This window comes from Anabas testudineus, chromosome 5, assembly GCF_900324465.2.
Source record: "Anabas testudineus chromosome 5, fAnaTes1.2, whole genome shotgun sequence".
In the NCBI taxonomy this organism is placed as follows: Eukaryota; Metazoa; Chordata; class Actinopteri; order Anabantiformes; family Anabantidae; genus Anabas; species Anabas testudineus.
The window spans coordinates 3,595,897-3,623,634 of NC_046614.1; the positions used below are offsets into that span (position 1 = coordinate 3,595,897).

The 27,738-nt window shown below is 39.6% G+C and overlaps 1 protein-coding gene across 1 annotated transcript in view; it reads left to right on the top strand.

Moving 5' to 3' along the window:
• Positions 1-27,738, top strand: part of LOC113151697 (receptor-type tyrosine-protein phosphatase gamma-like) — a 353,442-nt gene that overhangs the window by 258,016 nt on the left and 67,688 nt on the right. Inside the window, exon 6 of the mRNA XM_033325969.1 lies at positions 10,040-10,106. Coding sequence (XP_033181860.1) covers positions 10,040-10,106 — 67 coding nt within the window. The remainder of the gene's footprint in view (positions 1-10,039; positions 10,107-27,738) is intronic.

The window sequence follows — 27,738 nt, forward strand, 5'->3', positions numbered from 1 at the left end:
GTGTTCCACAGACTTGTTGGCAGATCGTTTGTGGAATTGAGACAAGAAACAGACTCTGCTTTTGCCTCTCATTACAGCCTTGTGTGCAGGACTTAAGGTACTCGATGGATGTGGACTTTGTTTTATGGATTGTTGCTTTGGATTATGTGTGGATTTCCTATTGGAGCTTCATGTTTGGACTCTGTATGTTTCAAGGACGTTGATTACTCCAGGTATTCCTATGGACTCCTTTTTGTGTTTAATCCAAGAAAAGACTGTGTTCACGGCTCAGCTGATGGTTTCTCTGTTGTTTTTGTTTGTGTGTCACAATAAACTCACTGAACTGAGTGGATTGCTTCGGCCTTCTTATTGGTCCTACTAAACTCCTGACAAACAAGGTGCATGGAGGTTGAGGAGCAGGAACATGCAGAGGATGTGTGGTATCTGAAATGAGAAAGGGGACCATAGATGAGTACAGACCAAAATGGCAGACAACAGAATGTACAAAAACGGTGACAAAAAGTATGTCAACCTGTGGAACACATTTTGAGTTTGCTCCACCCAATAAGAACATGCTTATGTTAGCCATGCTTTGCCATAAGAACCTTTCAGAGGATCTACGATGAAGAATTGTTGACTTACATAAAAGTGAGAGATGTCAGAGACTATAGAAATTCACCAGTCTACAGTTCAGTCTACAAATGGAGACACTTGGGACTGTGCTACTAAACTTGTTGGCAAGCCAGTCAAAATGATCCCAAGCACAACAAACACTCAATAAGGTAAGGAAACAGCCCAGAGTGACAGCCAAAGAGTTAATCATTGGAACTTGCTAACATCTGTGTTCATGAGTCTACAGTAGGTAAAACATTGAACTAGCAGGGTGTCTATGGCAGGACACCAAGAAGGAAGCCGCTGCTTACTAAAAAGAACATGCTGAATGCCTGAAGTTTGCAAAACAACACATTGATACTCCACAGCAGTATTGGCAAAAATGTTTTGTGGACTGATGGAACTATATTGAACTATTTGGAAAGAACCCACAACACTACATCTAGCATAAAAAGGGCACTGTATATCATCATGAAAACATCATCCTGGCTTGAAGAAAGCCACACACGAGACATCCGAAGAATATGACAGAGCTAAAGCAGTTCTGGCAGGAAGAATGGTCTAAAATTCCTCCCGAACCATGTGCAGTAATTAATTCTGAGGGTTCGTCATTCACATCATCACACCACCATTACTATAAGGTTTTTATGGTTGTTCTCAATAAAGACAAGAACAATTATTATTTAAGCCACGTCATATTTAGATGAAGATCAGTTAACATTTTATGACAAATTAATGCAGAAAATCATAAAACTCTAAAAGGCAAAGTTTTTATGATGAACAGAAACTGTGTATTTTTTCTTTTTTATGAAACAGTCAACAGAACTGAGTCATATTTTCTGCCTGAATTAAGACCCAAGCGTTCTCTTTGAGCAAGGCCAGGTGGGTAATCTTGCCTTGAGCCTCACTTGTAAGTCACTTTGGATAAAATTGTCTGCCAATGACTAAATGTAAAATGTAAATGTAATCTTAGTAGTTGTTGCAGTTTTTTTGAGTGAAAGGTCTGAACAAATCATACAGTATGTGTGCTTAATATCTCTGCAATATTAAAAATGATGATGGTGACTATTAACTGATCATATAAGGCCACAGTGACTTGATCATTTGTTAATGGTGAGCAAAATGCACAACACATCTTACACTGATTGATGTCTGAACTCAAAAGTTATGCACAAGTTAAACTGTAAACTATGTGATTTGTGCCCATACCATAAAGTGTTAAATACTGGTTAATTATTTATTGGTTGATGGTTGGTTTTTGTATTGATTGAAATTCAAAGGACAATCCTGCCACATTCTCATGTAACCTTGATACTCTGAGCCATATTCAGGCCAACATTTTAATTTGTCCAATGTTTTGGTTTGGGATCAAATATCTGCAAAACTAAAGATATTGCCATTAGCATTAACAGCACTATATGCATACTTTTTATTAAAAACATGTTAGCATGATAAAATTCCACAGTAACATAATTGTGAGCACGTTAGTATTTTACTCACAGAACTGTTGCACAGTAGAGGCAAATAAAAGCTGACGTTGCTGTTGCTGTTGACTTACTTACTCTTGTCCTGACACAAATGCATATCATAACATGTAATATGTGCATCTAATATTTTATTCAGTATCTAAGAAATTGTAATCTGCATTAAACCGAATACAATTAAAACTGTACAGTGTGGCCATACCATACAATTATATTCCTAGAATATTACAGTACCACCCAGAACTTCTTTATTGTGTTAATTTCAGAGCGTGTATTGCAGTTTTTCTGCAATGCACAATTTTACCTTTGGAATGTTATAATCTGTTGGGAATTTCATTGTTTGGTTTTGTCCTCCTTTATTTTCTCTGTGTAAATGACCAAGATGGCACAGCGTCTCTGTCCTTGGTTTGTGCAGTTTTCAGGAGGTGATGCCACCACTTCAGATATTGTTGGACTAGTAATCAAGAGTGTCGATGTGCTCTGTGACTTGGTAGATATTGCCTGTCCATGTCAGACGTTAACATAAGCACTGCAGGTCAGTTACTAGTCCTCAGGAACTGAAAGCCCTCATTGAACTGCTTTAGAAGATCTTTCTGTAGGAAGCTCAATTAATGACTAAGGTACAGATGCTTACGACCTTTATAAATAAGCAGCTATGCTATCCTGCTATATTCCAGTAACATTTCTTTATTGTGTCAGATGTCTAATATGTAGTAGAACAGGCAAAATTATTTTGGATCTTAACTTCTTAACTCAACTGCAAACCATTCTGCAACAGCATTTGTGATCCCTCACAAACACTGGTTGTCTTGGAGGGGAACATTCTAAAACTTAAGTAATAGCCATTATGTTTAAACTGCAAAGACCATGTCACAACAGAAAAAGAAACTCAATTGAGTTATTTAATTATTACTGTTCATAGCTGATAAAACTTTGCATTGTTAGATCTTGTTTCCATCTAAAAGTAAAGTCTGATATGCTTGTAATTCTTATATGTTGCTATAAATGTTTATGTTTAGCATTTCTAGACCAAGTGACACTAAAATGTTCATTGAATCACTGTAAGGCTGGTAAATAAAGAAAATGAAAAAAAAAATGTGTTAGGTCTACTGAAGTCATTTGTGTGGAACCTGCTGACAAACTAAACATTAGTTAACCTAAATAGTAATCACATGTTGTTTTCTACATATGTACTTTAACACATTAGTCTGTAATTATACTATTACAAGTCAATATAATATTATTTAATTGAGGTAGTTAACCTTAAATATCTTCTGTTCATTAGTTTAATTAACAAAGGTATGTTATTATAATACAAAATTATAGAAAGGGAAGCCTAAAATGTTTGCTTTCAGGTAAAATAATACAAATCTGGAACATGATGACAAAATAAAAAAATAATTCAGTGTTGATTAAGTGTGTGTTTAATTTTTTGGAGTGTATGTTTGTATTGTTGTTTTCTATATAATTCTGTATGTAGTAATATTTTGTAAGGCCAAACCTTGAACACTGTAAAGTGCCTTGAGATGACATTTCATCATCCTTGACTGTCAGAATGACATTAAGACAATATATTCCTTTGTTAAATATAAAACTATAAGGTAAAGAACAGCACTTATTTTTTCGATATCTACTTTCTCCACGTCTTCCTTCACGGAAGGTTTGGGCATTTAAAGATGTCGCCGGTGTTTGTGGCTGCTCGTCCCATGTTCGCATTAATATTGGTATTAATCTATTTTCTGGCTTTTGGATCTCTACAGACTGAGTCTCTGCTGGTTTATAATCGTCAGTTCCTTCTGAATCTCCAACAAAATGTTAAGGATCTCCGTATATATGAATCATTGTGGACAAAAAACTCTGCCGCCGCTCCTGTTGGGAATTCCAACTCACCTGTTACAGGCCTCAGCTCTTCTCTCTCGGCGAAAACATCGCCGCAGTAAACGCAGTGGTCAGCTGGTGAAGCTGAAGACCTGCCTGGCTCGCTTCCCTTGTTCCTCCCGAGCGGGACACGGATTGCACCCTCCCTTCGTTGTAACCTGGCGTTTCCTGGACCCCATCGGAGCCTCCCTGACACCTGTTGCAGGTAGTGATGAGATCTTCCAGCCTCCTCGGCCCCGCCAGCGCGGAGTAAACCCCCGTAACCCGAGGGCGCTTCCTCGGCTCTCCTGCCCTAAACCACAAAGCCCAGTCAGAATCGGCCTGGTGAACGCCAGATCGCTGACTAACAAAACTTTTATCCTGAAGGATTTCTTCTGCTCCCATGGATTGGACTTCCTCTGTGTGACAGAGACTTGGGTCGGTGCTCGTGAATGCAGCGCTCTTGTCGAACTTTTACCGACTGGATGTTCCTACTTCAACACCCCGCGGACGTCGGGCCGTGGAGGTGGAACAGCGACTGTTTTTAAAAAAGATTTTAGATGTAAACAGCGTGTTTTGTCTACTTCACTTTCCAGCTTTGAGGCGACTCTATTTGAGGTGGGTCGCTCTGATCCAGTAATGTTCGCTGTCATCTACCGACCTCCCAGATACAGCAAGGATTTTTTTAAATTTTCTGAATTCTTGGCTGAAATTATGCCAAACTATGATCGTGTCCTCATTGTTGGTGATTTTAATATACGTGTGTTGCATTGACAAACCGCTGGTGAGAGACTTTTTAGCCATTATTGACTCTTTTAATCTGGTACAATGCGTGGCTGGTCCCACACACAATCAGGGACATACATTAGATCTGGTTCTCTCCCATGGCTTGTCTCTGTCAAGCTTAAAGACCTGCATTAATGTGTTTTCTGATCACCTGTCCATTTTATTTGATGCTGACTTTTCCTGTGCAGCAGTTAAATCGCCTGCTCTTGCTCACCTGTGTCGGATTTTTAATTCTTCCACTGCTGGACAGTTCTCTTATGCCTTTAACCAGCTATATCCTCCTTCTGGCACGACTGTTGACGTTACAACAGAGGAACTCAGCTCCTGGTTTCACTCCTCCTGTTGCGCCCTACTGGACACTGTGGCCCCATTAAAAACTGTGTTGCCTAAAGCTAAATCTGAGCCTTGGCTCAGCAGCAGGACTCGTGAAGTTCGGCAAAAGTGTTGACAAGCTGAGCACAGGTGGAAGGAGGATGGTCTGCAGGTCTCCTTTCAAATTCTAAAGGGTTGTTGGCATCAGTATCAAAATACTGCTAAAGATGCTAAAAAAAAGAATACCTTTCAAAAATGCTCTCCCTCCTCATTTTCTTAAAGAGGTTTTCCCCAGTATAGGGCAGTTGGTTTTGTCCATTATAAAAGGCAGCCTGACTTCAGGTTTTGTCCCGGCAAATTTCAAACATGCAGTGATACAACCCCTGCTTAAGAAACCAGGGCACGACCACACTGAGTTGGTTAATTTCAGGCCCATCTCCAAGCTGCCTTTTATCTCTAAAATCCTAGAGAAAATTGTTTATGCACAGTTGAAATCTTTTTTAGTTGGGCAAAATCTTTTAGAGGATTTTCAATCTGGTTTTAAAACCCTGCATAGCACAGAGTCAGCATTGCTAAAGGTTTTTAATGACATTCTCCTGGCAATTGATGCTGGTGATTTTGTGATCCTTGTTTTGCTGGATCTAACTGCTGCTTTTGATACTGTGGACCATAATATTTTACTATCATGGCTGCAGCATCTGGTGGGCATTCATGGTACTGCCTTGGAATAGTTTAGGTCCTATCTGGCGGACAGAGCCAAAAGTGTGAACCTTGCTGGTTCTGAATCATCTTCGTTATGCTGATGACAGTCAAATCTACATGCCACTGAAGAAAAGTGATGACCTCTGCATTAAATCACTTCTGTCTTGCATTAATGACATTAAGGAGTGGATGGCCCTAAGTTTTTTAAAGTTTAATGATAAAAAAAACGAGGTGATGTTGATCGGTCCAAATGGCTTCGGTAAACCCTCCCTGGTTGACCTTGGCCCTTTGGCACAGTTTGAGAAGCAGATTGTGTCAAACTTAGGTTTTAAGATGGACTGTGATCTTAAATTGGATTGTCAAATTAGTGCAGTTGTAAAGTCTGTTTTTTTTTTCCACCTTAGACAGCTGGCTAAGGTAAAGCCTTTCGTTACACGGCAGCACTTTGAAACAGTAATCCATGCCTTTATTACAGTAAATCTTGGCTGGATTACTGTAATGCACTCTAATTTGGTGTAAATCAATATTCCCTTGCACGTCTTCAACTGGTCCAAACTGCAGTTGCTCATCTCATGGTTGGGGCACGAAAAAGGGAGCACATAACTCCCATCCTGGCACCTCTCCACTGGTTGCCTGTGCATTTTAGAATTCATTTTAAAATGCTTTTATTTGTTTTTAAATCTTTACACGGTCTTGCCCCCACTTATCATGCTGAGCTCCCCTATGCTCCTTCTTGGTCTCTCAGGTCAGCTGACCAGCTTCTCCTGACAGTACCGAAGTCAAGGAGGAAGCCTAGAGGGGACAGAGCTTTTGCCGTTGCAGCACCCAAATTATGGAATGACCTATTACTGTACATTAGGCAGGCACCTTCATTGTCCATTTTTAAAACTTACTTAAAGACTTAGACTTGAAGATTTTTATTCCGTGGCTTTTAATTCAGCATGAAGACTCTGTGTTTGTTCCTTTGTTTTATTCTTTTGTTTTTATTGTTATCTTATTATTATTCATTGTTTTTAAATATTGTCTTTACAGCTTGTTTTTCTTTTGACTAGCTGTGTACAGCACTTTGGTCAGCCAAGGCTGTTTTGAAAGGGCTTTATAAATAAAGTTGAGTTGAGTTGAGTTGAGTTGAGTTCACAATTTGTTCATTTGTTTTCTCCAGCAATTATTAACTGCACTCCACTGTGTCTTGTCTGAGTCCAACCATTACATTTATTATGTCACTGATTCATCTGCAGTTAGCACTGACAAAGGTGAGGGGAAGAGATGGGTCATCATCAAGACACAGAAGGAGGTGTAGAAAGTTAAAGGAGGGGGCTAGATAGTGAGGCATGTAGGATGAATGACAGGGGGGAAGGGACAGGTGATGAGAGAAAACTGGTAGAAGAGAGAAATATAAGGGCATGTCACATCAAAGCACAGTTTCTTTTTTATCTGATTTGTCACTGCAGCAGTCTGTCCCTGGAGAGAAAGAGGAAGATAGATCTGTGGAAAGAATGAGGAGAAAGAACAAGAGATGGAGAATTTAAAGAGGGAGAGAGAATATAGAGAGAACCCTGGTGGCTGAGGATCTCGGGGGACAAGCCTGTGTGGTTTCAGAGATAAACATTAATGATGAAACGCTAATTCCCTCTATTCTTTCTTTTTCTCTTCCTCGTTGTCTCTCTGTCATTCATTATCTGCGTCTCCATAGCTGTCTTTCTTTCTCTTGATTTCTCTAGCTTTACTCACACATTCACTCACTTTCTGTGTCGAATATGGTCTTTCTTGCCGTTTCAGTTATTACCAACTTCTGATTTTTCAAATGATTACACAATGTGTATGTGTTACGGCTAAGTTAGAGACTGTAAGATTGTCACAAATAACAATTTTATACTTCCCTTAAGTTACTTCCTTATTTCTTAAATTCAGGTTCAGGACTTCTTTGGAAAACCACTGACACTTAACACAGTCCACTACTGCAACCAGGAACGCAACCTGGAACTTTATTAGACAAAGAGAAAGTCACACATCAATTATACACAGAAACACTACTACATTCTCTGGGCCTCAGCTCAAGTTTTTTTTTTTCAAGTTGGACTGAAAGACAGTGTAAAATGTCTATGTCTAAGTCTAGGAAATTTTTGGGTTCTCCAAATGCTGGGGTTTTTTTATGGCCCCAAAGAAAAAGAAGCGGTTGAAATGTGCCAAACTGCATGTTATGAATGAATAAAAACCTTAAGTATATTGCCCTATATTAACTATATTGCTGCAGAGTCACCATGGGTGACAATGCAGCATCTTATTTACAAATGGCAGGTTGTATTAAAGCTGCAGCAGTATTTCTTGTAATACTGGTGGTGAATTTTAATGATTTAAACTTACATGGAACATGTCACCATCCTTCAGCATGAATTATTTGCCTCCTTGAAAGAGAAGGTCACTGTGCCGTTCTTAGCTGTTCTCCTAAAAGCCTGTTGCACACTAGAGAATAAAAAAAAAAATCTTAACCAATTTTAAAAATGTGGAACACCACAGTCTGCAGAGCAAATCAAACAAGAGGGTGGATCATTGTTGGCAGTAGTGCTTGTGTGTGCTGTTTTGCACAGATAAACAAAAAAGGAGGAAAAAAGCTCATCACAATTCTTTTCACCCTGCAGGATTCCAAGTCATTTTGAAATCAGGGAGAATCTGAGCCAGCCAGTAGCATTAAGATTTTGTCTGCAAATCTCTTGCACTATATGGTTATTTGGCCAGAAAACAAGTTCAGACCTTTCTCTAACTGGGAACACCACCCCAATTGTCAGACCCAAACTCCACCTGAAAATCCTCTATTGTGGGGCCAACACACCCACATGTATCTCTATATTCAAAATTACTCTTTTTTTTTTTTCTTTCTTCATTTTTTTTTATATGAGTTTAGCATAATAAGCAAGTGGACAATAATACAGCTTCTGTCTGTGCTGCCAATCTTGCTTGTCATCCTTCAATGTACTTAATGACAGTGATTTTCTGTCATTTTAACAACATGCCATTCAAACATACCCAGTTCCCTTTCTTACATATATTTAAATAGAAAGCTATTCTCGTGCAAAAAGGCAGAGTTCTTTATACAGAGCATGTCATTTGACTTACTTTGGCAAACCGCGTCTACATTCCTATATAATAAAACTTGTGGTTTTTAGCTTTTTAGCAGACGTTTAAGCAAATCAGAAAACACTCAAATTAATAATTATTGAGGGGTGGTTTGGTGTTTTGGACTGTTTTTTGACTCTTGTGTTTTGCCATTTTAAATATTATTTTTTTATACTTATTTCTATATAATGTTCTATTGACAGCCATCCTTGCTGATACAATGCTGGTGCAATTGTTCGGAGTGAGGCTGCAGTATTATCAACAAGATAATCAACTTGTACTGGAGTAAAGTTAAGATGACTGCCTCCTCTGTGTTGGTACATGGCTCTAAAAAAAAAAAATGGAATCAGTTCCCTAAATTTAAATTTCAACAGCATTTTCAGATAAACATCTACTGTAGTGAAATGTTTTCTTAGGTGAAGTAAAGTTCAGTACAGTACATTCGAATGTTATTTAAAAATGGTTAGATAAAAGAGGGTTTTGGGGAAAAACTATTAAATGATCAATTTCAACACCATATGTCCACCACATGTCAATAAGATCCAGGGTGTGATTAGACACAAAGTTCACTAAATTACTAAACTAGAAAATATTGCTATTATGGTAAATGATTTACTAATAATTAACCATAACTTTCATTATACCATGTTTTATTAAGAGAATAATTTTATGAAGTTACTAATATCAAGATAGAGATAGAAGACACAGAAAATCTACCTTAAATAATTAAAATTTCAGACTTTTTTTTTTACCTCAATAACAGTAACTTTTTGGCAACATTACCAGGTATTTCTTCAAAGTGTGAAACCTGTTTTGCACTGAATGGTTGCAAATGTGGAACAGTTACCGGATAACTATCATGTAATTAGTAGGATGTAATTTACCAGGTTAGCAAAGTTACAAGAGTGAAGTAACAACTTCTGTAAGACATGATTTTAACTGCAGACTTTAACTACTTTTTCATTTTTAGATCATAAATACACATTTATAAGCATATTTATTCATTTATATATGCACCACACACAGTGTTATCAAAAGTAATGTTTGATTATCCATGTGAATATATATTTTGTTAATTATATACTATACTATATACAAAAATTAAATGCAAATTAATTTAGTAGAAGTTCAATTTCAAGTATTGACAATTTTATAAATATGTAAATTTAGATCTTTCTTTGTGTTTTTGTCAGGTGGGAGGAAAGGACAATCCTGCTGTTGACCCTATCATCCATGGTCTGAAAGGTGTGGTCCATCATGGTAAGTGGGAGTGTCACTGTAACTACTGACTGATGAGAAAGGCTGGACTGCAGGTGGTTAGATTTTCTGAATATACAGATACATTAACCATGAGAGGAACCTCTATGAGTTAATTGTTTTGTTTTGTACATTACTGTTACACTGTAACTTTCAGTTCCATTCCAGACCTTTTTTAATCCTGGACTATCATACCTGATTCACATTTCCCTTCAGTTTGGCATTTCAGTCAAACAGCTGCTCATTAAATTTGTCACCAGATAAATTTACATTCTGTGTTGAATTACAAACTGGCACAGTGGCCTGGAGAGCTTAGACTAAACAGGTTCACTTCATTTTCTGTACATCTGAGGAACTGCTGCCGTAGGACAGGTTCCAGTCCTGTGTATGTGATTAACTTCATGTTGACTGAGTTTAGCTCATGTAATTTGCAGATGCATCTGGCTCCACGCTATAATGACAGATCAATATACCTGTCCTGAGCTGTAACATTGCTTAGCTCATTTTGTCACTGTACTTAGGAGGGGTGTGGATTTAGCATGATCAATTAGCCCTGCTACGTAAAGTCTTATCACCCTGAGTTGCAGTAAAATGCAAAAGTGTGGGGACACAATTTTTTTCAATTATTTATTTACTTTTTGTTTTGTTTTTAGTTTCAAATGATTGCTAATGACAAGTACAGCTCCCACACTCTCTCATCCAGGAGGCACTAACCAACACCAGCCATAGAGTCTTTTATATAGCTGTTCTCCATGTCAAACATGACATTTTTCTCTTTTGGTTAGACGCTAATTGCATTTTATTGACATCTTTTTTGCACACTGCACGATGACAGTAAAGTTGTATCTATTAAACTATACACTGTATGGGCTGGACACAAAGGAAATGTAAGTGGGACCCTAATGGGATAAACATACTGATGTATAATATTTTATCTAACTTTAACTGTAGGGTACTCAAGCTTTGATAGCATTCCCCATCAAAAAGTCTTAGCTTTTTGCATCACTTAGTGCCTCACACACAGTATACTCAAACAGTAAATTATAAAGTTCTGGGATGATTCTGTGTCTTCACATAATAAATTTAAGGGTTTTAAATTGTTTTTTGTTGGCACTGTTTGCCCTCAGTCAAAAACTGCTGTCTCCTGTACACAGCCCTGAAGTGCATCCCTGTTATGATCAAAACATGTATCCTAAAGCAGTGTTCTGTCTTGTCCCACCCAAAGGCCCTGCTCCCCTTGCTACAGCAGAACAACTTCAGAGTGAATTTTGAGGGCTTCCGCATTCACAAATAAAACTTTGATATAACCCCACTGCATGATACTTGCACTTCATCTCCTGCTCGGCAGTTTTCGAAAAAACTAGTCTGTTTCCATAATTCATCTAACACAAAGACCACTCAAGTTCAATCAAGGCCGTGCTCCCATCTCTCCCACAGGCAAGATGGTTGGCTAATTTGCTCTGTCTCTACCAGTGCTACTCTGTGGAGCAGCGGGTGGTTAAATTTTTCACAGTGCTCTCTTTTCTTGTTGCCAGGCTTGTCTGGCAGACATGCACCACAGATCTCACTCCTCTGTCTTTGTACCTCATGCCTTGTTGCATTTTTTCATGAAACTTCGCCGGAACAAATGCCTTCTGGCTAGCTGGCCAGTGAACGGTTCCACACAATCCCTGTGAAAACAGCATGGTAGAAAGGCTAAGTCTGATTTACATAGTGGATTCATGAAAGGCTTTGGCCAGGGGTCTGCAACCTGCGGCTCCGGAGCCGCATGCGGTTCTTTCATCCTTATATTGCGGCTCCGCGTGGCTTGGGAAAATAAATTATAAGTATTTAATCTAATACAGAATCACAAATAGCGTGATACTGAGAACCTTACAAGACCGAAAAACTCGTGTTTGAAACATGGAATTCATCCCCGACACCTACATAAACACGAAGAAATCTGCATTTTAAGTCCTGTCGATCTTCGGCTCCACATACGTATGTGAGCAGCTATTCTCCATCATGAACTACGTTAGAAACCAACACCGCTCACGCCTCACGACAGCTCACTGCGTAAAGATGAAAGACATAAATACGTATATTCACAGTCGGTTGGGAGGGTGGGATTTGTGCAGAGGTTATCTGGGGGGAATTGGGGAACTGTTCAGCAGGCTGACAGCAGCAGGGAAGAAACTGTTCTTGTGGCGCGAGGTCCTGGTCCTGATGGACCGGAGTCTCTTGCCAGAGGGGAGAGGTTGAAATAGTGCATGGCCAGGGTGAGAGGGATCAGCTACAATCTTGGATGCACATCTCTGGGTCCTGGAGACGTACAGGTCCCGGAGTGATGGAAGGCTGCAGCCAATCACCTTCTCGGCAGAGCGTATGATTCTCTGCAGCCTGGCCTTGTCCCTGGCAGTGGCTGCAGCAAACCAGACTGTGATGGAGGAGGTGAAGATGGATTCGATAATGGCAGTGTAGAAGTTGGTCAACATCTGCTTTGGGAGGTTGTACTTCTTCAGCTGCCGCAAGAAGTATAGCCTCTGCTGAGCCTTCTTGGTGAGGGAGCTGATGTTCTGCTCCCGCTTGAGCTCCTGGGTGATGGTGGTGCCCAAGAAACGGAAGGACTCAACAGAGGTGACCGGGGTGTTACAGAGGATGACAGGCTGGAGGGGGGCTGGGTCTCTTCTGAAATCCACTATCATCTCCACTGTCTTGAGAGCGTTGAGCGTTCAGGTTGTTCAAGCTGCACCATGACACCAGACGGTCCATCTCGCTCCTGTAGGCTGACTCATCTCCATCGGAGAGCCAAAGAGGCTGCACTCCAAACCAGGGTTTGTCATTGTTGTAACTCACCCTGGTGCGTGATGGGATGATGCTATCCTCACAGAAGTTGACGTATGACGTCACAGCATCCGTGTATTCGTCCAGACTGTTAGTGGCAGTTCTGAAAACGTCCCAGTCGGTACAGTCAAAACACTGCCGTGGTTCCTCCACAGCATCACTGGTCCACTTCTTCGTTGTCTTCACAGCAGGTTTGCAGAGTTTTAATTTCGCCTGTATGCCGGAATCAAGTGGACCATGATGTGGTCTGACTGCCCCAGTGCAGTGCGTAGCAGTGGTCCAGCACATTCTCTTCTCTGGTCGGGCACTTAATAAACTGTTTGAATTTGGGGAGGTTGTGGGAGAGGTTACCTTTGTTAAAGTCACCTAAGACAATAACCAAGGCGTCCGGGTTTGTTCGTTCCACATTCAGAATTATGTCAGCCAGCTGCGCCTCACGCACGCGGGATGTAAACACCGACAAGAATGAATGAGGAGAACTCACGGGGTGAGTAGAAGGGTTTGCAGATGATGATGAAAGCCTCTAGGTCGGGGGAACAGTGCTGAGACAGCACGGTGATGTCGTTGCACCAGCCGCTGTTGATGTAAAAGCAGATTCCACCTCCTTTCGTTTACCTGAAAGCTCCGTGTGCCTATCCGCTCTGTGAAGTTGAAATCCACTCAGCTGGAGCGCAGAGTCCGGTATGAGGTCACACAGCCAAGTTTCCGTAAAGCACAGGACACAGAACGTGGAAAAGTCCCTATTTATGTTCAGCAGCAGTGTCATTTCGTCAATTTGTGAGCGCACGTTGGAGAGGAATATTCCGGGAAGCGCAGTGCGTAATCCGCGCCGGCGGAGACGCACCAGCAAACCTGAGCGCTTACCTCTCTTGCGGTGCCTCACTTGACTGCTCTACCACCTGAGCTACTGCGGTGCCAATATTATTAGGGAATATAAATTTCCATTGCTATGTAAATGATGCTTAGCAATATTTATCTATGAAACAATAAGAAACTAATCAAACAGTTAAACCTCAAGCATGCTTAAAAGACATAAAGACCTGGATGTCCTCTTATTTTATATTCTTAAATTCAGACAAGACAGAGGTTATTATGTTTAGTCCTAAAAACCCCAGAGACCGGATGTTTAATCATATTTTTATTTTAGATGCCCTAGCATTGGCCTCAAGTAATACTGTGAGGAATCTCATCATCATCTTTGAACACGATATCTCCTTTACATCATACATAAAAGACATCTCTAGAACTGCCTTCTTACTCCTGAGGACTATTGCTAAAATTAGGAGCATCCTGTCTCAAAGTGATGCTAGACGCTACTTAATGCATTTGTTTCTAGACTGGACTATAGTAATTCACTATCCATCTTATATTTGAAGAAGATTCTTTTTAAGAAAGAAGTCTGTTCTAAGAGTGAACGAGATACAGCTTGAGATGGAGAGAAGTGTGTTTTAGATGCAGTGCACCAGAAAGGCTGAGGGAAACCTGGTGACCAAATCCAAGCTTGTAATTGAGTACCTACATGCTGGATTGAAATGATGGTGTTTGAACTATATGACTAGCATGCCAAAATGGCTCAGGTATCCAATAAATTAAAGAGAGAAGCTGTAAATAAAATCATTCAAAACATACTATAAGAAAAAAGGAAGACTGATAAATAGTTGTGTCTGCCTTTTTTGTCTAGAAATCCTACTGAGGAGGGGGTGAAAAAGAAGCTTAACATGCAAGCACTGTGGAGCCACATCAGATTGGATGTGAAAGAGACCACTTAGGGATTAAACCCCCATTAGGCAAATAATACTAGACACAATTTTACAGTAGCACAGACAATGGGAGAAAGAAAGAAAATGAACACACAGTTACAGTCACAGGTCGACATGGTACCTCAAAATTGAGGAAATCACCATAACCCATGAACGCACTTTAAAAATTAATTGCCAATCAAGGTTGCAGAGCGCCGAGTCAGCAGAGAATCCATGCAGTGAGTGAGATAGTTAATTGACTTGTAATATGTGCTGACAAAGAGGAAAGGCTTCATTTCAGCACTGTGACATGAGAGCAGCAGGAGCACAGACACTTGAGTAGATAAAAAGGGCAAAACACAGTGCTTATGCAGAGGGCTGGGTAAATATACAGCTACAGTATATGTGGGGCCAAGACAATTGCAACAAATCAATAGCCCCAATTTATGTGCCTTGATGCACTATGCAAATTTCTGGACATCCTCTAAACATCTGCAGACTTTGTAGCCGATAATCCTATAAAATCTGCAACAGGCTTTGTTATTCTCTGCATGCTAGTGTTTCTCTTCTCTAGTTCACTGAAACAAGTAAAACAGAATCACAGACAATTTCAGCTTTACTTTTTTACCAAGACAGATGTCTTGGTAAGAAACAGTCAGACTGTCCTTCCCTCTTGTACAAGGTCAGAAAGAACTTCAGGTGTCAAAGATTGGGCATTTAACATGATTTAAATGCACAATATTTACAGTACCCTCTCTCACATGGCCACTAATAATTTTCTACACCTAGTGAGTAGTGAATAATTACTTTTTCCTTACATATGAGGTTGTATTTAGGCACAGTGGTGCGTTGAGGTAAATGATAATGTCAGCATGCTAGAATACTCTCACGCTGAATCCAAATGTCCAGACTTTACTGCACTTTCTGATTTAACAGCCACATTCCCAGGTAGTCTGGAAGCTGTTTAAATTTCCAATTTATCAAGTTCAAAGAAGCAGACTTTCTGCAAACTTTATTGTATTGATGTGATAATAAAAATATATATTATTAGTAATTACAATAACTACTGTATTTGCTTCTTTTCGGCACAATTTTAATTGTTAAAATATTAATTATGTGTGATGTGATTTTTTTTATTGTGCCTTAACCCTCCTGTTGTGTTCGGGTCAAATCTGACCGATGACAACTTGAAACACTCACAAATATTGTGTTTTACATCTGATTGCCTCAAGGCCTTGTGATATCCTCCACACTATGCACTTGAACATATAAAAGTGATGATCACCTCTTTAATCAAATTTTGAGTGTTTTAATCAACCTTGTTACACCTGTGGTGTTCCCGGTCAAAAGTGACCGCCATAGGAAATGAATGGGTAACCAGACTATACTCATCCACCAGACAGAAAACAACTCACTTACTCACTCATCTTCACACAGACCCCATATATATAGCTTGATGTTTGACTTGCACTCCTTTTACTCTGAGCCCAATAAGTAGGCAACTGACCAAGTAGTTCTCTGACGAAGAGGTTCTGGTCCAGATTTTTGGACATGATGAAGAGGGCACTGAAATTGAACCAGAGATAGAGGAGGATGTCTCGGAAGTGGAAGACAACACAGATTTTGATCTAGAAGTTGAGGAGACTGACCAGTCAACAGATGGAGAGGGAGAGGCACCTGAAGAACAGGCACCTGAGGAGACATTCCAGTCCAAGAGTGGACACTTGCTCTGGTCTTAATCCCCCCAGGACAGAGGAAGCAGAGCAAGAGTGGAAAACATCATAAAGATGACGCCAGGGCCAACATGGTATGCGACATCTCGTGTGGATGACATCAAGTCCAGCTTCCAACTCTTTTTACCAGAGTCCATTGAGGGAATTATACTGGAGATGACAAACCTGGAGAGGAAGCGTGTGTTTGGGGACACCTGGAGGGAAATCGAGCTGCTAGACCTCCAAGCCTACATAGGTCTGTTGATTTTAGCAAGAGTATATCACTCAAACAATGAGGCTACAAAAGGTTTGTGGGATGCAGAGTCTGGCAGGTCTATATTCCGGGCAACCATGTCTTTACAACAGTTTCATGATAAGTGCCTGGTTCCTTTCAGAGGTTGCTATTCCTTCAAGGTGTACATTCCAAGCAAACCAGGGAAATATGGAATAAAGATCTGGGCAACATGACGCCAGGAGCAGCTATGCCTGGAATATGCAGGTATGCATGGGGAAAACCAGTACTGGAAGGGCAGAAAAAAACCAGGGCATGTATGTTGTGCTGGACGTGACAACCGGTCTCCAAGGGCATGATATAACATGTGACAACTTCTTAACATCATATGCTCTTAGTCAGGAGCTGCTGAAAAGAAAGCTCAACATGGTAAGGACAGTAAGGAAGAACAAGCCTGAACTTCCCCCTGCACTGGTATCGACCAGAAGAAGAGAGGGACTCATCATCAAAATTTGCTTTCACTGACACACACACTCTTGTGTCAAATGTTCCCAAGAAGAATAGAAATGTCATCCTGTCGAGCATGCTTGTTGAGTTTGGTCTCTGGTTTTCCATTTATTTTTTACATTACATTTTTATTTTGTAATACATTTTCGGTGCCTATTTGTATTTTCACTGCAGTTATTTTATGTCTAATTCTATAAATTCATGTTAAACACTACTTTTAGACATTGTTCACAGCTAAAGAATGTTGACTAAAACTTGGGGGCGAAAAATGTTTTTTGTGCAAATTTAAGAGCAGTTAAAACAGACCGGTCAATTTTGATCGGGAACACTAAAGTAAGGGGGAGATGAACACAACCGGAGGGTTAATGCTGGCAGCAGACTTCATTAGACTCTGTACTTTCAGGTTGTCTGTCTGCAGTTATGTTCATCTGTCTCATTCTCATGAAAGCAATATCTCCAGGAAATGTATTCAAAATTGGTTTAAATTTCCTCTTGGATGAAATGATCAGGCTTTGGTGGCCGAACGTCAAGACCACTGTGACGGTATGCCTGTTCTATCCTTGTGATTATAGTGCATCCAGAAGGTATTTACAGCACTTAAATTTTTCCACATTTTGTAATTTGTAGTGGTCACAGTCTTTACCATGATGCTCAATATTCTAATTCTACTAAAATTCAGTTGACTGGACACAATTTTGAATTGCATACACCTGTCTATATAAGGTCCCACAGTCAACAGGGTATTTCAGAGCACAAACCAAGCCATGAAGCAGAGGAATTGTGTGTAGACCTCTGAGACAGGAGCGTATTGAGCAATAGATCTGGGGAAGGGTGCAGAAAAGGTTTGGCATCATTGAATGCTCCAATGAGAATAGTGGCTTCCATCCATCCATCACCCCAGTTACCTCATCCAGCTCTTCCGAGGAAACACCTCTCCCGGAGAGACATGTCTGGAACAGCTCCCCATGCCTATAGGTGAGGGTAGAAAAGTAGATTGACTGGCAAAAACAGAGCTACGCCTTTCAGCTCAGCTCCTTCTTGACCATGACAGACCCGTACATGCACAGATTTGTATGTCAATCTCACACTCCATCATTCCCTCTCTCGTAAACAAGACCCTCACCTCTTTCCAGTGAGCTGCTTACAAGCCCCTTATGAAAAGAAGAAAAGCAAATTGCCGTCACTGAGGCCCCACACTGGAGCCACCCGGGGCTGGGGCCTGCCTTCTCATAGGCCCACCACCTGCAGGAAGGAGCATAAGGGGCTGGTGCAATGTGGATTGGGTGGCAGTTGTGGGAGGATGCCTCGGCAACCCAAACCCTGTACAAGAATTCTAGCTACTGGGCTATCTATTAGCTATCTAGCTACTCCAAGAGCCAATCCAAGCTTGTAAAGTAGTAACCTACCTGCTTGATTGAAATGATGCTGAACTGTATGACTAGCATGCCAAAATGTCTCAGGTATCCAATAAATTAAAGAGAGAAGCTGTAATTAAAATCAAATTCAAAACACGCCATTCTCTCCTTTATGGTATCCAATAAATTAAAGAGAGAAGCTGTACTTAAAATCAAATTCAAAACACACCATTCTCTCTTTTTATGCCTGCCTCTAAGGATAGTGATAGAACATGTTCAAACTACAACAATGACACAACAATCACTCCATCATATTGTATTCATTGAATGCGGACATTACAACAACAGTGTATTTTTAAGCTGAGTAGTTTTATGATATTATATTGAGGTCCAATATTTGGCTTGCTTCTTCCAGGGCTAAATATTGAGCCGTGGAATGAGACACACACATTCTGTTTTAATTATAATTGATATTTGGGAAAAAGGTTGATGAATCCACAGAGCTTGAAGAGGCACATCATTTGGCCACAGAAGAAGAACCTCCTATAAATAACCACCATACTCCTTACTGTAAGCATTTATGAGTCAAAATAATTTTTGCAGTGGTGCTGCATGTTGTTGTTGCTGGACTGCACAGTTGCTTATATCATCAGATCAGTCACTGGTATCATGAATCATGACTCATCAGACTAAGAATATATCAGTCTTGTTAAACCTTTTAAAAGTGTTTCAGAAAGGTCTGGCTAAGGGTTTTTTTTTAGCCTTTCAGGCAAGTCTCCAACCCTGTTGGTAACCTCAGTGTTTATTTTCCTTCATCTCAAGCTGTCAAACCATGCTTAGGCACAAGATTTAAAAAATGATTTAATAAAACTGGTCATTCATTTATTCTTTTTCTGCAGGAAAAGCAAACCATCAGGTTGGCTACTTACTAACTACATCTGTATGTGTTTTCAAAACCAATCTGCTCTTCTTCAGCAGTCTGCCAATTCAGTTTCCTTGTATTAAAGGAGCTTTGGAAACAGATTCTAGCCTTTTAACTTCCATCTGCTTAACCCTCTTAAGTGCCTTTAAATTTATCAACATCATATTTACTGTCATTTTCCCACTCTGCACATCAAGTGTTTTCACTCAGACACACAGTACAGACATTGGCACCTAGGCCCATGTGCTGTGTGTTTTCGATTTTATGAACCTGTGAAATGAAAATGCAAATCTCAAGCTAAATGCTGGTCTTTGGGTGCCCTCTTACATATATGCTATATATATATATATATATATATATATATATATATATATATATATATATATATATATATATATAGGCTATATGTGGTGCTTGCACATTGAACAGTGCTCTCTGAAACAGCAATCATTTTTAGAAATGCTAAATAAAATATGTGTAAAAATAAAAGGATTATACAAAAAAGGGATGTTGAAGTAGGTGCTGATTCACTTTTGTAATTTCAAAATAGTAATTTTTAAACATCCAGTTTTTTTAAATCCAGTGTTACTAAACTTTTTAGGGCACATGATTGATCATGCACATCAAAATAACTGCACACAACTCACTACACACCCTTGTTGTGATAGCTGTACTTCACTAAATATTACTATATCTAAGATATAACAGCTGTTTTGAGGTCAGTAGTTGGTATGTATATGTTTTACAGCGTTACAGAGTAAAAGCAATAGTTATTCCTCTCAATGTTTTTAAAATTGGGGGCTTTGCATAATGTTATTCCTTACCTTATAGCATGAAAGTTTACTTTGGTGACTTCAGTTGCAATATCAACTTAAAGTCCACTTGCTTGAGTAAAACTTACATAATTACAAACATAAGGACTGCCTTCAATACTTTGCAAAAATCCACTCAGTGACTGCCTGAAGTCTGGAATCCATGGAAAATGCTGAGTTCCCTCCCTCAAGATCCTTTACCAGCCCTTTACTGTAGGTGCCTTCAGCTGCTGCTTGTGTGTAAGCCTTTCTGTCTTCAGTCTTGTCTGAAGTAAGTGAAAAGCATGCTCTACTGGATTGAGATCAGGTGACTGATTTGGCCAGCGAAGAATATGGAATTTATTTGCCTTGAGAATTTCTTGGATAGCTTGCAGTGTGTACAGTAGGAAACAGCAGGAAAAAGCAGTGAACACCAGTGGGCCAGGTCCATTTACAGCCATACATGCCCATTTCATAACACTGATTGGTTAAGGACATACAGTTACATAGTTTGACAATGACACACATACCTTCTCAAGAATGTAAAAACTATTGTATTGGCCACTCGCAAGGTATTTTGCTACCACTCTGATGGTTTTATTGTGCCAAAATCGTGGCCAACTTCACTTACATAGACATCTCTTTCGACCTTATCTTGGGGGGTTCCAGAGAGCTGCTAACCAAATACAACACGTAGAACAACTTCTAAGCCTTTTAACTGCTTAAACAGCCATTGAATAAGGAGGGAACAGGCCACACTTGGCCATGCAACTGCTTGTAAGACATTTGTTCCATTATTTATGATCCTACAAAAAAAGGGTTTATTATTATTTTATTTTAGCAGAGGCCTAATAAAATCCTTCAGGAGTCACAAAAACTGCCTACTACTGAACACCTCTGAAACCAAGGAGATGGTAGTACATTTTTGAAAGTGTGAGTTCAAAAGGTATAAGAGATCCTTCATCCCCACTGCCATCAGGCTCTACAACACCCTAGCCGTCAATGACAGATGATTACCCACTACTTTTACTGTCATTCAATCTACAAGACTACCTAAATTTCCATTGGCAATTAATAAACCTTATCTTATCTAAGTTCAGTTTATGGACCAAACTATATGTGTTCAGGGAAAATGGTGTTCCTCGTTAAATTTGGGAGTTGGCTTTATATTCATCTAAAAAGTTTTTTCACAGATGTTTCACAGTTGGCTGGAATAGTATCATACCACAGTGTTAGATCAAACTCAGCAATGCACACTCAGTTCTTGTCTCCCAAAAATGACTTAATGCTAAGTGTGTGAGATTTAAAAATGGCTGTGCAATGAAATATTAAAACTTATGTGACTAACTGCGGCTGCTGATGAGCAACTAGCTGAGAGGACAGCTGTTCTGATGCTTCTCAGGAGGGTTAGAGTTTAAAATACTCACTGTGTGATAACAGTCTAATGCTGCTCCAGCTAATGTTACACCAGATTCAATTCAGAGGGCGTGTTTGTTCAGTTTCCATTCAGTACAATACCCTTTTCCCCTGCCTATCTTCAACTCTTCTTCTGTCTCTGGATGACTCTTTTGAATGAATTCAACAGAGTGGAAAATACATCTTAGAATTTGCCATTAGTGTGACAGTGGGACATGGGGCTTGTCAGTAGGAGGTTGAAGAGAAAGAGGAAGAAAGGAAGGTGGGGGAGTTGCTGGAAGAACCAATAAAGGCATCTCCCACTCCACCCGTCGCCATCCCTGTCAGGTGACCCCACTATATGCAGACTGCTGTGTAGACTCACTCACCTTTTATTCCCATTCATGTCAACCTCTCTTCTCACATGTTTTCATTGGAGCAGTGGATTGAACATCTTCTCCTCCTCCCCTTCCTCTCATCTCTTACTATCGTTTTAGTACTGGTTTGTTACTTTATTTCAGCATCTCGATTCCCACCACTCTATGTGCTTCACGATTTACATCCTATGTTGTCACACATTTTCCTTTTTCTCTTCATCCATCTCTCCTTATTTAAGCCTTTTTTTCCACTGCCAGTGTTTCAAGGCATATGAACTATATATTATCTTCTTTCCATATAATTATAGGATTCTGCAGAGTTATTGCACTACCCATTTTCTGAAAACTGAACTTGTTGGAAATTTTAAATGTGACCACATTATAAAAAGTTACACAACACAAGCATGTTGTTGCTTATGACTGGTAAAGTAAAGTACGTAAATCTAGATTATTCTGACAGATTTACTTGTCTAGACATTATTTCCAACTGGTTATAAGAATATCATAGTTGACTGATAAAGGAACTCTGAGGAGGACTTTGAGCTGGGTGATTGCTTAGTGCAGTGGTTGTATAATATAATTTTCATTTGTTGTGTTCTATTGTTTGCACCCTTTTTTGTGTACTGGTCATTACATTGTGGAATGCAAAGTATCATTTGCAAGTCTCAATTACAGGAGTGAAAAATACTAAATATAACTGGCACCCCACCTTGTTAGGACTGACTGTATGCTGAGCACTAAGCAACAAAGCAGGACACAAGCTTGGTTACCACAGTAGAACATTTACATGCTAAAGAGCTGGAAAAAATGAATCATTCAGTTTTATTTGTATAGCGCCAGATCATAACAGAAGCCATCTCAAGGCACTTCACAGTGTAAGGTTTAAGACCTTACATAGTATAATTGTATAAAAAATGATATAGAAAACCCAACAATCCCATTTGAGCAAGCTTTAGGCAACAGTGGAGAAGAAAAACTTCCTCCTTTTCTTTTCACAATCATTAGCATCCATGCAACAAGTCACCTGGGACAAACTTAATCCACCCCTCCCCAAAAATGGCCAAATGAAAGACGCCAAGTGCACAGTTTGATAAAAAGGGCTGTGTACAACGTTTTCCCAGTTTACCCAGCAAGTTGCCGACTTTGAAACCCAGAAATGCAGATTTGAACTGCTCAGTAACCCTGTTTTAAAGATTGACATGGAAAGTACACCAACCAACCAAAAGGGAGCTGACTGAACTCCAGTGACACGCTGGAGTCAAAGTATGACTCTGTGGGTGCTGCACAGTTTCCATGTTTCTTCCCTGACACGCTGCCCTACCTCCATGCCCAAGCTGCTAAAATGCTCTCTATGTTCAGCACGACACATTTATGTTGATGAAGATGAACAAAACACCACTCAGGAGTCCTCTCACTGATAAACACCTTCACTCAATTTTGAGGATATTCTCAGCTCAGAGCCTAACCATAGACATTGTTGCACTTGCATCAAAGAAGAGATGCCATGTATCTGGCTTGAACCAATGTGCATCAGAGTAAATCAGAGTGTAGCAAACCGAGCTTGAAGGAATGCTGTCTTTATGCACTTTTTCTACTCCAAGGCATGGACTGGTAAAAGTTGAAAGATTGCATTTTCATTGAAGTAAATTCGAGTCTATCGTCTGATGCTAATAGAAGATTGTTAGTGGCCTTTACTGGTGGTGTTTCTTTACTGTGATGTACCATAAAACCTGACTAGAAATCTTCATATAAGTTATTTCTGTGCAGGTGGTTACATAATTGCTTAGAAACTGCCTTTTCAAGTATTTTAGAGATAAAGGGCAGATTGGAGTCCAGAGTTCAATTCAATTAAATTTATTTGTATAGCGCCAATTTACAACTGAAGTTATCTCAAGGCACTTTACAGTGTAAGGTTTAAGACCTTACAGAAAATATTTATACAAAAAATTATAGAGAAAACCCAACAATCCCATTTGAGCAAGCTTTAGGCAACAGTCGAGAGGAAAAACTCCCTTTAGAGGAAGAAACCTCCAGCAGAACCAGGCTCATAGTGGGCGGCCATCTGCCTCGACCGGTTGGGGTGAGTGGAAAGAGAAGAGAGAAAAGAACAGCAGGCAATAAAGACAACAACAAGCATCAAGAACATTGGGCAGATGAAATGGATTCTGGAGATGTGCAGCTCCAGGCCGAGGATACCTGCAGAAAAGTACAGAGAGAGGGAGACAGAGAGGAAGAAACACAACTAAAAGAGAGAGAAGACACAAAGTTAATGACATGCAATGGTGGCATTTGCATTGATACAAGAGAAAGGAGAGAGGAGAGGAGCTCAGTTTATCAGTAGAGGTCCCCCAGCTGACTAAGCTATATCAGCATAACTAAGAGATGGTTCAGAGTCACCTGATCCATCTCTAACTATAAGCTTTATAAAAAAGGAAAGTTTTAAGTCTAGTCTTAAATGTAGAGAGCTTGTCTGCCTCCCGAACCTGAACTGGGAGCCGGTTCCACAGGAGAGGGGCTTGGTAGCTAAAGGCTCTGCCTCCCATTCTACATTTGGAAACTCTAGGAACCACAAGTAAACCTGCAGTCTGAGAACGGAGAGTTCTGCTTGGAAGATATGGAACTATGAGGTCTTTAAGATAAGATGGAGCCTGATTATTAAGGGATTTATAAGTGAGGAGAAGAATTTTAAATTCAATTCTGGATTTGACAGGGAGCCAATGGAGAGAAGCTAACGTTGGAGAAATATGATCTCTCTTGCTAATTCCAGTCAGAACTCTGTCTGCAGCCTTTTGGATTAACTGGAGGCTCTTTAATGAGTTATTGGGACATCCCATTAATAATGAATTACAATAGTCCAGTCTGGAAGTAACAAATGCATGGACTAGTTTTTCAGCATCACTTTGGGACAGGATGCTCCTAATTTTAGCAATGTTTCTTAGGTGAAAAAAGGCAGTTCTAGAGATTTCTTTGATGTATGAAGTGAAGGAGATATCCTGATCAAAGATAACTCCGAGATTTCGTACAGTATTACTTGAGGCCAGAACTAAGTCAGCAATGGTGAGAATGTGTTTAGACATAGTGTCTCTGAGATTTTTAGGCCCAAACAGTATAACCTCTGTCTTGTCTGGATTTAGGAGAAGGAAATTGGAGGACAACCAGGTCTTTAAGTCTTTTAAGCATTCTTGAAGTTTGACTAATTGATTAGTTTCTCCTGGTTTCATAGATAAATATAGCTGGGTATCATCTGCATAACAATGGAAATTTATAGAGTGTTTCCTAATAATATTGCCTAAAGGGGACATATATAAAGTGAAAAGAATCGGTCGAAGCACAGATCCCTGTGGAACTCCATAGCTGACTTTGCTGTGCATGGAAGACTCATCATTAACGTGTACAAACTGAAATCTATCCGATAGATACGATTTAAACCACTCTAGTGCTGTTCCTTTGATTCCAATGACATGTTCCAGTCTGTGTAATAAAATGTTGTGTAAGACCCCTGAGTCCAGAGTAGGCTTTTTGAGTAGGGGCTTGACTACAGCAACCTTAAAAGCCTGTGGTACATAGCCTATTTGTAAAGACAGATTGATCTGATCTAATATGGACGTGCTGATCAAAGGTAAGACATCCTTGAGGAGTCTAGTCGGGATGGGATCTAAGAGACATGTTGATGGTTTAGAGGAATTAATTACTGAAATTAATTCAGAATGATCTACGGGGAGGAAGCAGTCTAAGTACGAGCGTGGATCTAGAGTTGTTGTACAATCCATGCTATATGCAGGGACAATCTGATAAATTTTTTCTCTACTAGTTATGATTTTATTTGTAAAGAAATTCATGAAGTCATTGCTGCTGAGAGTTGAGGGAATACTAGGCTCTACCGAGCTACGACTCTTTATCAGCCTGGCTACAGTGCTGAAAAGAAACCTAGGGTTGTTCTTATTTGCCTCTATTAATGAGGAGTAATATGAAGTTCTAGCTTTACGCAGGGCTTTTTTATATATTATTAAACTATCTTTCCAGGCTAGGCAATATTCATCTAAATTGGTGGAACGCCACCTCCTTTCCAACTTACGTGATTTCTGCTTTAAGCTACGGATTTGTGAATTGTACCATGGAGTTAACTTCCTCTGACTCAGAGTAGGCTTTTTAACTAGGGGTTTGCTTACAGCAACATTACAAGCCTGTGGTACATAGCCTGTTTGTAAAGATAGATTGATCTGATTTATCTAAATTAGTGGAGCGCCACCTTCTTTCCAGCTTACCTGATGTCTGCTTTAATTTACGGATTTGTGAATTGTACCATGGAGCTAGCTTCCACTGAATCACTACCTTTTTTTCAGAGGAGCAACAGTATCAAGTATTGTTCAAAGTGAGACTGCAGTATTATCAACAAGATAATCAACTTGTCCTGGAGTAATGTTAGGATGACTGCCCACCTCTGTGTTGGTACATGGCTCTGAAATAAAAGATGGAATCAGTTCCTTAAATTTGTCAACAGCAATTTCAGATAGTGATTTTTTTTCTTAAGTGAAGTAAAGTTTGGTACTGTAAATTCAAATGTTATTAAAATGGTCAGATAAAAGAGAGTTTTGGGGAAAAACTATTAAATAATCAATTTCAACACCGTATGTCAGAACAAGATCAAGGGTGTGATTAAAACAGTGAGTGGGTTTATTTACATTTTGGGTAAAACCTATGGAGTCTAATAGTGAATTAAATGCAGTGTTGAGGCAGTTATCATCAACATCTACATGGATGTTAAAGCCACCCACTATAATTACTTTATTTTCAATACAAACTAAATCAGATATGAAGTCTGAGAATTCAATTAAAAACTACCTGTCTAACTACCCTCACTAAAAAGTGAGGGACAGGTTTTTGACTTTTCCAGTTTCGATCACAGAGGCTAAAATTGAGACACTCAAATGAATTAAAACCATGTTTAGGTCTGGGGTTGATTAATAAACTTAAGTGGAAGATTGCTGCTACTCCGCCCCCCAGATTTTTGCTTCTAGGAACACACTAATTAACATGACTTGGGGGGGTGACTCATTCAGACGGACATATCCTGCTGCAGCCAGGTTTCAGTAAGACAAAATAAGTCTATTTGATAGTCACTTAAAATCATTTACTTACAGGGATTTAGATGAGAGAGAGAGCAGTCGGGGAGCAGACACTGTCTCTATGCGGGATTGGTAGTTTTGGGGGGAGTGACAGCTATAAGGAAGCTGAAGTTGCCTAATAAACATATTTCTATATAGTAGAGACCCACCATCTAAAGTGGGATGGATGCTGTCTCTTCTAATTAGCCCAGGTTTTCTCCAAAAAGTTTTCCAAGTTTTTAAAATGACGACATGCGGCTAAACATGTCGTCATTGGTCACACTGGGAACTATGGATCATGAGTGATTACTTTATTTCTCTCTTGGATAGAAACATGACTTCACATTATTTCAGCTTTATTACCTGAACAAAAATGAAATGCAGGTTTGAAGTTGATGTCCTAGCACCACCATTTTATTACCATTACATTTTAATTAACACATTTGTTAACACATCTGTTATGATGAACATCCCCTCTAGTCTTACTGTAGGTTTTTTTTGTTTATTTATTTATCTTTTTTTTTCAGTTTTCTGGGTATCTAAATAATGTTATTGTCAAATGCTTGGCAACAACTACAATATAACCACATTTAGTGTAAGCCCAAACCTGTTCTCTACCAATATCTTAAAGATAAAAGTATTTAATAAACAGGGTTTCCTGCTTGAAACCTCTTTTT